This window comes from Solanum pennellii, chromosome 7, assembly GCF_001406875.1.
Source record: "Solanum pennellii chromosome 7, SPENNV200".
NCBI lineage: Eukaryota > Viridiplantae > Streptophyta > Magnoliopsida > Solanales > Solanaceae > Solanum > Solanum pennellii.
The window spans coordinates 29,103,943-29,115,948 of record NC_028643.1 but is presented as its reverse complement, the minus strand read 5'-3'; the positions used below and the strand labels follow the sequence as shown (position 1 = coordinate 29,115,948).

The window sequence follows — 12,006 nt, the reverse complement described above, 5'->3', positions numbered from 1 at the left end:
ATATATATCTATATATATATATATATAGAGAGAGAGAGAGAGAGAGAGTTATACATAGACCTCTCACATAGGAAGCTTACTTAGACTTCTCGCTTAGACAACATAATAATACATAAGGATTTAGTGTAAATCTTTGTCTCGCATTAACCATCTAAAGAATGAATCACAATAGTTTGGGGATAGCCCTTAGTCTATTACAATATGCCCATATAGGCTACAATGAAGTCTCAATTGAGAATGGAATAAATGTCTCATAACATAAACAAAACTAATAAGGTTTGATGAGTGGTTCTATCCTCAGAACTCATGAGGACTCACAAATTTACTTAGGAAAGAGCCAAGTCTTCTTCTTCAATGACCACGAATGTCCTCAATGGAGCGAACCTAAAATATTTGGAAAAAGGGGAGAAATACGAGTTAGTACAAAACATATGTTCTAAGTATGGTCCCTATGCATAAAAATCATTAATGCATGAGAAAAGAAACAATTTAATCAAAACCATGTAAAATATCTAACTCAATATACATATATATGGAACATCATAAGTCAACCCAACATGTAAGCAACTCAAGCAATACTCGTGCAATGCTAAGAATAAAGCCCCATAACCCTATCCAAAGCTAAGTGTCACATTAAGCAACTCACTTCATACTTACAACATATTTTCATAACATGCTTCATACATCAGTATTTACTCATAGCTTATCAACATAACCATAATCATATTCATAAAAGAACACCACTAGGACCATATCTTAGGATCTCACATGTGCAATATGTAAGAGAAGTCTTATACTCTCCCTCACACCATGTGGTAACCTTTAAAACAACACTAATAAGAGTTCACATACGTAACTTGTTCATTTACTTTTACATTAGGGAAAGAAGTGCATTAACTGACATGAGACCACGTGAGCAACACTTGCCTAAGGTGTAACCATTCGTACATAACTATCTAGGTGCATCCACTGAGCTAGATTCCTATGTGGGCACATAGTTAAGGGTCAAGGAGATTGTTACTAGAAATCTTGACTTGCTAGACATGGAGGTTTCCATCTCATGAGACAACACATATCGTGAGAATCCAAACTTGCTAAACGTGAAGAAACCCATGTGGGAGGCTGAACTTGCTAAATGTGGTACCCCCATCTCACTTACATGCCCTTTCGGTGCTAAGCGTTTATTCCTCTCACTTACATGCCCTTTCTGTGCTAAGCATTTATTCCCTTTAGTAATCAACATACTCATTATACAAGATCACATTAGTTTCCTCTAGACCCCCATGTGAACATCTTATCATAATAGCTCATGGGTATTCGTAAGTCAGAACTACCCTTTCACTTTATAAATCACATAGGCATTAGAAATAGGAGCATTACTATCTAAGTAACTCATAATTCACAATTAAATCTAAGAAGAACCAATCAACATACCTCTTTGTCCCTTCCAAGAACCTTCATACTTCCATTACCAAAAATACATAACCAATTACATAAACAAGGTAAATTCAAGAAGCAATTACATAAACAACATAGTCAATCTACATATTCATAATCTTCACAATTCACTATATCAATTCAAGGTTTTCATAAAATTGGGGTAAAGACATGGGTCTAGGGTAATTTCATAGGAAATGATCAATTGACCATCAATATGTACCTAAACAACATTAATTCATCATAATTCATCACATTTGATTCATAATTTCATTTTTCAAAGAAGACCATGTGAGAAGAAAAACCTTGTTTTGGGGATTTAGAAATCATCTTTTGGGGGACCTCTTGGGGAAAAGAATCCCAAGAGTAAAAGAAATCATACCTTAGAGATGATAAAGCCACGAAATTGGGTTGGAAACTTGAAGGTTTGATCTTCTTCTTGGAGCTCTATCGGTCTTCAATGGAGGTTTGGATGAAGAGAGAATCTGGGAAAGATGAGAGTGATTTTTTATTTCAACTTTTGAGACTTGATTTGGGTGTTAAAATTGACCTAAAACTGACCCTAAGACCGTATATATTCACCCATTAAATTAGCAAAAGACCCCTCACTCAAATGAGTCTTTTTGTGAAGTCAAAATGCTTAAAATATGACTTTTTACGAATCTTGGAAGTGATTGTGCGTCGCGGGATCAATTTCATATTTTATTTTTGAAATCGGGATTGAGGCAGTGAGCCTCGTGTAGGCCCCGCGTCGCGAGGCCTAGTCAAATCCCTGCGTGATGGATGTGCGTCGCACAACAGCCACCAAAATCCTGCCTGTGCGCAGGTTGCTTTGGCAGCCTGCTGGCCCATGTTCGGGTCTCCCAAGGACTCTTCCGGTGGACCTTGGGGTGTCGTGACTTTTAACCCTCTATACTACATTTTACCTATATAAAGTCTTTTTACAAGTTTTGAGTCATATGACCCTCCGAAACCTTCACCAAACATAGGGACGTTAACTAGTTCAATTTGGCTAATTTCCGGACGTTAAGGAATATCTCTAGCGCTATGGCCCCAAAACTTCTCAAACAAGTTATTTACACTTATCTAGGTCTAAAATCATCATTACTGAACAATATAAGGCTCTAGTATAGGTCATGAAATTTCTAGGGTGCGTCATAATACCAATTTCAATTTCTGGGTGAGTTTCCAAATAAACGACCTAAATAGATCATAATATGTCGAATTTGGATAATACAATTAAAACCAACTGAGATAGATAATCTACTTTTACTTTAAGCCAATTGAAAATCATCGTAGTTGCACTGATCCAATCACATTTAACTCAATTTATGAAAAATACAAATTATTAAAATTAATGATGATTAAATACATAATAACTTGTATTAATTATTTATTTTGGAGGAAGGTCTAAAACCAACACATGAAGTTAAGAATTGACTACTATTTAATCATGGGAATAGCCCCCCTATCACCAAAAATGATCAAAGATTCATCTATCGACCCGATGTGAAAAAAAGGAAGATATTTTTTACTAAGCCCTTTTTTATTAACCTATCAAATTTCAGATCAATTATATAGTCATTTTTTTTGAATTTCAAGACTACAATCTATTGAGTTGAAAAACGCCTTTTGGTTAATCTAATGCAGAATTGATCTTACAAGAATCAATTTTTGTGGTCCTCCAGGCTCCATCCAACATTCTAACAGTAGAAACACAAACATTCATGTTGTTGAGCGATTAGAGACTTTAGACAATGTTTCGGGACTTGTTAACATGCTCGAGGAGTTTCAGCACATTAGTGGCATTTGTCTGTCTGTTGCGGGGTGCCTCCTACAAGACATCGAGACATCAACCACTAACGCAAAGCTCAGGCGGGCAAAGCATGTATCAAATTCATTTCCTAAATTTTGAACTCAAGTCTAAAAGAAAAATGTCAAGCACAAGAAATTTCTCGAGGAGTTTGAGCTTTTAAAAAGAAACCCATATTAGAACAAAGTGTCAAATTCAGCTTAAAAGCTAATTCGAACATAGCTTAACCATCAAAACTAGGAACATTTCGTCTTCACGTAGATAATTCCAAATGCAACTTCAGGCTATATGCAGATAATCCTGAAATCTCTTTGTTAACAAAAACAACAGTAGCATTTTCACATAATAAGAAGAAAAATGCAAAAATGCTCAAGCAAGAAGAGTCAGGGTTCATTATTACACTGATTTTTGCTAAAAGAATACCTGATACTTTGATTTTACATTTCACAAAGCCAAATTCCTATACATCCAATATCATTCACCGACACCATCATGCCTAGATGATTTCTTTTTTAAGCATGCAATAAATAAAGCAATGCACCACTTCCAATTGGATATCTGCTTTCCTTATTATCAATTTTAAAGCTGGAGAGATATAAGTTAGCTGTGTCATAATTCAGTGCTTCCTATCTTCCAAACCAATTGAGGTTTCCATCAAAATCCACTTTATGTACTACCTGTGCTAGATAATATGATGAATGCACAAACTACAGAGAGTGAGAACACAGACACCCAAGTATTCTCAGTGTACATCTCCATCGCATCTGTGAATGAAAAACGTGTCCGGCTTTCAGCCCAGTTACGGAGTCGATCTGCCTCTGCAGCATACAGTGCTCTTCCCTGAACATGTATAAATAATTAGCAACTTACTAAAAACCATAAGACTAATTAACAAATCAACAAACTAATAACACTTGAAACTGAAGCTTGTACAAGGATGAACACTCGAGACTGGAACATATTAGCAGACGAGTTTTCAGTATAAATTATCCAATTATTTCCTACTAAAGTACTACTTGCTTTTATCAATAGTGAAATACTGACTAACATAACACGATGTACTCCATGAGAAATTAGTACACAAGCTTAGTTATACGGTATAACTTATACCGTATTGACAGAAAAAATCATAAAGCACTAGATTGTGGCAACACAGAAAACCCCACATGCATCTATTACATGTAATAGGTTACCTGATCATCAAACCATCGGCCCCGTCTCAACCATGCGGTTACTAAGGCAATTAAGATCCTTGGTGGAGTCAAATAATTGATGGCTCTTCCACTTCCTTTTACAACCCGCATCCTTGGCACTAGTGTTCTAGCAACTGTCTCTGGATGTTCGCAAATGATGTTAAACATCTGCCTATTTTGGATAGTTGATCCACTGCAGGAGAGTCTCATTATTAATAAACTGAACTATAAAATGATTTGATATGGTAATAATGAAAATCCAAAAGAAAAGTATAAAGTTCTAAACAGTTTTAATAGTTAAAACAAAGAAAGCCTAATTATGTAGATGAGTATCATTATTAACCTTCTCCTTTAGGTACATGCGGCAAAATTAGCCCAAGAAATCATAACCTGCCCATGTTTCAATGGGCTATTGACCCGACCATTTATTAGCACAACCAACCAATTTCAGCCCAATTTCTATTGCATTGATATGTAGCATAAATTGACTCATGAGCAATCTTGTCAACATATTTTCAAAAAGACTCTTTCTAAATTTGATATGTTATGTATAGTCGTAATAAAGGAAAAACTAGTTTTATAAAGTCCAAAAAAAGAAACAATTTTAAAGAACAAACAAAGCATTAAAACTTAATAAGAATTGGATTGGTTGGATACCCGCATTTTGACCCATTTCAGTCCAATCCATACCAAGTAACATTCCATTTATTAACTCAAGCCATTTTGACACACTCAAATTCAGCCAAAACCACCCATTATATGTAATTGTAGGCATTGGAGATCGAGTATAAAAGGGAGATCACTAAATTAGGCTCCAGTTTTACCATTATGGAAGGATGAGAAGAAGTGGTCACAATTGATTACTATAACAAAAAAAGAAGTTGAAATTTTCATCCTTCCTTGCACACCAGAAAAGAGAATTATATCAGAGGTAAGAATCTCTGTTCTAACATTACTGTAGTCTTTATGTACCGCTGAATGGTGTGGATAACTAGTCCTCCTTGGTAGCACTACCAGAAATAATACCAAACCGGACAGAGTTATCCTTCTACAGCAATACATTGTCCATGAAAGCAATGCAAAAGACATTTAAGTGCAAAGATCCGATGATCCTCTTCACATACCTCAGAAGTAGGTCGGTTAGGACCATGCCTGGAGACGCCGTATGCACTCCAACTTTTGACCGCTTGCACTCCTTCAGTAGGGATGATTGAAGCTGCCTGAGACCACATTTTGTAGACCCATAGCTGCAGAACAGTAAAGATGATAAAACCGAAATCAATATCCATTAGAAAAGTATCAGATGAATAAATGGTAAAGATCTGCTATTTACAATAGATAACCTAGCATTCCAAGTTCCAACCACAACAATCAACTTACACAGCTGTTAGAGGGGTGCTAGATCCTCCAGAACCTGCACCATCCATATTAAAGACATGTCCACCTTCGCTTTGGGTTTTCATGATTTGGATGGCTTCTTTAGTGCATAGTATAGAACCAATCAGGTTTGTTGAGACAATCTGTATAAAAAGATTTTGGTAAGCAACAGACCAGAAATACTTACTAGAATATTAGCTTACCCATCATGCAAGTACACACAGCAGATAGTTGATTATTATATGCACATGGAGTGTTAACTTGAAAAAGTCAACAAGCATGAACACCTTGCTATGCATGACGAAACGGGGGAAATTTTCAAGTAGTAGTTAAAAGAAGGCATTGGTACATATTGATGGATAATTCCAGGAAAACGGAAAGTTAAAATGAGTGACCTGGTATATAAAGTATACAAACTACATATAGGTGTTGGGGGGACGGGGAAAATAATTTGTTAACAAAGTTCTGCAACTGAACAGTTAGAAAACCCACAGTGCATAGACCACCCACCCTTCCACAAGAGAGGGGGAAAAACAACAAAAGCAGCTCTTACTTGACAATTTAATATACCCCACCCTAATACCGACCCACCCCCGATCCATCTGCTATTATATATGCAGCCTTGAAAGCAAATTATTTTGCTAGAGTTTAGAAATGGAAGAAGTTGTAGAGTATCAACATAAACATATGACAACTGTCAACAACATGGATACCTCTTGAATATCATTGTCGGTGAACTCCAGCAAGGGTCGAAAGCCTTTGTTTGTCCCAGCATTGTTTACCTATTTAAAAGACAACCTTTAGAAGCATGAAAACAGAACAACAAACCAGGAAAGAGGCTGTTTTTTCCTCACAAGTCCTCTGGATGTGGATGACTCTATTTTCTACTCACAACCCTGTAGTTGTTGTCATATGTTGTGTATTGTATTTTGATTATCCTACTGTTATTGTTTTTCTCTCGACACTTCCATTATTTTCTCCTCCTTTTACTTGGGTTTAATGCTCTCGAGTCGAGGGTCTTCTCGAGACAGTCTCTCTACCTCCTCGGTAAAGTCCAAGTCTGTGTACACTCACTCTACCCTCCCAAACCCCACTTTGTAGGATTTGACGGGGTATATTGTTGTTGTGGTGGTCTTTTGCTATGAAGAAAAAGAAAATTACTCACCCAAATGTCAATATAACCAAGTTCATCTGCAGCAAACTTGCCCAGTTCTTTAACATCAACAGGTTCAGAGACGTCACAAGCCATACCAACCACTTTTGCATGTGCCAACTTTAGTCTAGCAGAGCCGGTGGCAGCATTGACAGCTTCCTTCAGATTTTCCTCAAGCTCCTCGATAGTCAAACGGACAGATGCCGGGCTGTGTTAAGGAATGATGTATTTACAAGAGATCCTAAACAAAATAAGTGGATGCAAATAATCAATTAATTACCTGCGGGAGGTAACAATGACTCGATCTCCAGAAAGTAAGAATTCGCGGGCAAGAGCTTTCCCTAGTCCCCTTGTACTGCACCAAAAAATAATTAAAAAGGTAATTACAAACAATGAAGGTATGAGTAAAGTATTATACCTTCCAGTTATAAGGACATTACGGGGGCCAGCTCGAGCAACTTCATCCAAAACTAAATTGGATCCTATCATAGTGCCGATAATAATTCCTCCAAGCCAGCTGTACCATATCAATTCATTCATCTGGCTATCTCCACCTGTAACAATTAGAATTAGATGTTACCAATCAATCAATGCCTTAAAAACTTTCAAAAGATGATAAATGAATTTGCTAACCTGACAACTGAAACCCAACGAACATGACAACACCTGTGCTCATCATTGTTATAATATATCTTCCAACATATAAAGCCAACTGCAAGATTGGAATACAAATTTAACTTTTTCCCATTCTCAATTGATGTTAAAGATATGTAAGAAACATATGTACCCAGAATAATCTCTCTTCCAACATCTCCATAGCTTCTCTAAGCTTATTTTCAGTTCTCAAACTTGGCTTTGAACAACTCCATACAGCAGACCTAATAGCTCCAACCAATTTGTTCACCTTCACATACTCAGCATCATCAGACTTAAAGCTCCTGCAAGGTTGTACAAAAACTCTACGTCGTCCATGAACCTTCACAATCGAAGGCCGGAAAACATTACTGCTCGGTAGTAGGTGGTGTGTTGACACGTGTACCTTCGCCACCATGTCCATTTATTATTTTAATAAAAATAAAAAAGAAAAATGGTGCACTTTTTGTTTTGTTTTACAAAGATCTATATGAATTTTATATATATGTAAGGAAAGAGATATAAATATCCAAATTTTTAGGGATTTGGATTGTGTGACTTGAAATTTTCTCGGATCTAGTCTACTACAAAAAAAATATCTAAGGAGTTGGAAGGAATTTGATTTTTGAAAGATCAAAGGGAAACCAAGTGTGATGACCACACGTTAAAGCTACTCTTTATCTACACGTTTCATCTGCTACGTGTCATTGTAGGTCCGCATATATATTACCATCAACATTATCTCCTTCTCCCACTTGTGTTTCAAAAATAATCAAAACTTCAATTCTAATGTGTTTAACAAAAATCAAATACACAAATCAGACGTGACGGAATACAACTATCAATTCAAATTATTACACGATATATATATATATATATTATGTCATTTGTTATCAAAAGTCAAAATTATGTTATTATTGTTATAAATTCATTAGACTAAGTGAATTGTCTATTTGAGTTTATTCATGAATTCTGTATGTATATTTCTAAGATAATATGATCCATTGTGGTAACTTTGTACCTACTTGTTTGGGCATTTAACATTATCACATTTTGAATGATGTTTCAACACTGTTTGGTTATGGTATAACTTGTCTCTTATTCACGTATAAAATAATGTATTAAGTTATGCAATATTTAGTAGAAATTCTTGTTTAGGTAGAAAAGTCAACGTAACTTATACCATGTTTGGTTGCATTTTTATAATTTTATATAATTAATATCAACATAACTTATGAGGGAATCTATGTATAAAGTTATGTAAGGTAGAAAGTAAAATAAGTTATGTGGGTATTATTTATACATGTATTAAAGTGACAAATTACATATTTACCCTATTAATTTATTTTATTGTTTATAATTGGAAATTTTATTGTATTCCTATATTGTTATAAATCCATTTGAATGAGTGGATAGTCCATAAAGTAAGTACATGAACAACTATCCATATTCACTAGGTTTCATGAACCTTTTTGGATAAGAATGTATCTATTTATTATGATACTTAATATGGTGACTTTTGAAGTGATTTCTCAACCTATAAATAGGGTTGTTCATTCACTATTGTATGATATACAAATAAGATTTACATATACTTGAATAAGAAGAAACTTCCTCTTCTTCTATCTACTTCTCTTGTCTTCTTCTCTTTATGATTATATTCTTATGAGCTTGATTTTATAAAACGTTATCAGCACGAGTCTCTAGCCAATTGAGAGTGAGTTTTAGTTTTTTTTAACTCATGTTTTGGTTGATCTCGTTATGAGAATCAAGGTATTATTTGCATCAAATCAGGTATGTATTTTCTAAAATATTTTTATGATTTAGAATAAAATAGTATTCAGTCACTAACCATTATCAGGAACCGAAGACATATACTACTATTGGTTGAATAGGACAGGCTATACAAAATTTCTTAAATAGAATAAGGCATAAAATTTTAATAGCATGAGTTTGAATATTATTTTGATTGTTTTGAAAGACTCAAAGGGTGAGTCATGTTGTACTTCGGTCTATTATACCGTTGGTTAAGGGTAAGACGATGGGTTCAAGTCTCATCTCACCAAAAAGGGTAAGACAACAGGTTAAAGTTCGGATGCACCATAATGAAAAAAATAATTGAGGATAAGACGATAGATTCAAGTTCGATCGCACCAAAAGGGTAAGACATCAGTTTGAGTTTTGATGCACCGTGATGATAATGTATTGGGTTCAAGTCCCATAGAATTATGACCTAATGTTCCTTGTATGGATAAGACATTGAGTTTGAGTCCCAATGCACCATAGTGGTGATAAAATGATGATTAAGGAAAAATAATAAGGCTTTGGTGAAAAGCCTTGAAATTCGTCCTATTGAATTTGCTCCATTCCTTGAAAAGAATGTGGTAGCAACATATGATAACTTTGAAATATGATGTTGACTTGCTCCATTCTACGTATGAATATTGTAGCAGTAAATAATTAGTCTGAAAGATAACAAATGATTAACGATATGAAAAAGTGCATGAAGGGACGGAATTATAATAGTCATCATTGTGATAATGTTAAAAGGAAGAACACTATGAGTTCTTCAAATAGTCCTTCAAAATGTGAAGACAATTTTTATCATCAAAATGGTATGAAAGGTCATTAGACTTGTGAATGTTGTCAACCCAATAATTTAACAAGTTTATAAATCCTCTATCATGAGACAAGTAGATAAAGTGATGGTACACTTGATCTTTCAAAGTGATGTTGCGGTGTGTCATGGAAATATGATGAATTTTTAAACATGATAATGTATTTATAATACAAATTTATGAAGTACATATAAATGATTAGTCCATTCCTTGAAGATAATGTGACTTTGGATGAGTATCTGAATGTTCGACCATTTTATAAGAGAATGGGTCAAGATGTGATAAAATCATTATGGATTGAATATATGCAACAACTCACCTCCATGGGAGGTTTGAAAAAAAAAATGATATATGTCAAAACTCACTTCTACGGGAGGCTTGAGAGGAAATAAATTTTATTTGGTAGAAATGACTAATCGTATTGTACGTTTATACGTCACTATGGTATGTTTATTATGAACTACCGAAAGGAAAAAAGAAAGAAATACTTCTTGCCTATAAGGGTTATAGTCATTATTGTGTGGCAATACAAATTTGTCATTGGTTGTGTACCTATGGTACAACAAAAATAAAGCAAGAAAGACGTCTGCTCGTAATGATTTTTGACCATGACAATAATAACATAATTTCCTCCTTGAAGGAGATTCTCACCATAGGGATGGTGTCATGCAATATGTGATAGTACACAAATTAATTGCAAGCTCTAACGAGTTGTGCTATTATTAGAGGAATAATATTGGGATTGTATTAAGTCTCAAAAGAAACTTTTTAAGTTTCGGATGAATTGAAAATAAATATTGAGACTATAAATCACTACAACCGAAGAGGGTTATAAATATTTATGTAAAAGATTACCCCACTTTTCCTCTTGTTTGTTGCAGACAAACATGAACATGCTGATGAAATCACATGCGAAAGTAAATTATAAGTGTACTGAAATAAAAATTAGTTGGTATGACCGATTGACCATTCTGATTCAAATGTGATGCAAATGTAATTGAAAATTCATGTGGATTACATGATGAAGAACTAAAAGATTTTTCCAGAATTCTCTTGTGTTGCTTGTTCTCATTGTACCAGCTAAGGTTGGGATTGTAATCCGCAGAAGTTTTTGGAACATATAAAAAGGTAAATATGGGCCCATTCACCTGCCATGTGGATCATTTGCAACTATATGATAGGTGCATCTATGCGATGATCACATGTGCTTTATTGTTAACTTATAAATTAGTGTTTGTAAGGTTGTTTGCTCGAATTGTTAAATTAAGAACACAGTTTCAAATTGTGAAATTATATTGATAATGCTGGTTGATTCAGCAAAAATTGTATGCCTTCAATTATAGCTAAATCATGGTTATGAGAACAAAACTCCCAAATAATAAAATTTGGTATGAGATAAATTTATTTAACATGTAGCAACACATGTATGCATCAAGCCAACAAGGTTTCCCCATTAAAATTGGTTCAGGGTCAGGAACCATATAATTTTCATCTAAAATGTTAAATGCGTGGTTATGATTTTAATTGCTCCACCATTCGCAAAGATGAATTCCCAAATAAGGTTGGGATGAATGTTAGATTTTTTAACATTATGGGGAGAGATGATTTTGACAGCTGAAAATTATGTGTGAGCTTAATTATGAATTATCTAGATCCTCGTTAAATATATATGTGAACGTAAAGTTCAAGCGATAATTTATTTGCATAATGTTGCAAATCAGTTGCCAGATGAATGCACTGACCCTATGATATAATTCAGCTGCAAATGCTCCAGTGTGAAGT

The 12,006-nt window shown here is 34.6% G+C and overlaps 1 protein-coding gene and 1 long non-coding RNA gene across 3 annotated transcripts; both read right to left on the bottom strand.

The window, feature by feature from the left end:
• Positions 1-159: 159 nt before the first annotated feature.
• On the bottom strand, positions 160-2,221 carry LOC114077845. Its single transcript, XR_003579118.1, has 2 exons — positions 1,820-2,221; positions 160-384 (listed from the first exon to the last, which is right to left on the bottom strand). It is a non-coding gene; the product is annotated as an uncharacterized LOC114077845 (long non-coding RNA).
• Positions 2,222-3,512: 1,291 nt separating this feature from the next.
• LOC107026113 (probable chlorophyll(ide) b reductase NYC1, chloroplastic) lies at positions 3,513-8,242 on the bottom strand. Of its 2 annotated transcripts, XM_015226971.2 has the most exons (10): positions 7,761-8,240; positions 7,607-7,685; positions 7,392-7,527; positions 7,254-7,328; positions 6,986-7,181; positions 6,534-6,602; positions 5,824-5,963; positions 5,568-5,690; positions 4,444-4,636; positions 3,513-4,090 (listed from the first exon to the last, which is right to left on the bottom strand). In XM_015226971.2, the coding sequence occupies exons 1-10, from the start codon at positions 8,028-8,030 to the stop codon at positions 3,917-3,919; spliced, it is 1,455 nt and encodes a 484-aa protein (XP_015082457.1). In that variant the 5' UTR covers positions 8,031-8,240; the 3' UTR covers positions 3,513-3,916. The 2 variants fall into 2 exon arrangements, with proteins under 2 accessions (XP_015082457.1, XP_015082456.1); XM_015226970.2 differs by having other exon boundaries at positions 7,254-7,527; positions 7,761-8,242.
• Positions 8,243-12,006: the final 3,764 nt, after the last annotated feature.

Excerpts from the sequence above, each read along its gene's own strand:
- LOC107026113 (XM_015226970.2), bottom strand. The coding sequence starts at position 8,030 with ATGGACATGGTGGCGAAGGTACACGTGTCAACACACCACCTACTACCG. Across the intron at positions 7,686-7,760 it reads TGGAAGAGAGATTATTCTGG|TTGGCTTTATATGTTGGAAG; the intron begins GTACATATGTTT and ends CCAATCTTGCAG. Across the intron at positions 7,182-7,253 it reads GTCATTGTTACCTCCCGCAG|CCCGGCATCTGTCCGTTTGA; the intron begins GTAATTAATTGA and ends TCCTTAACACAG.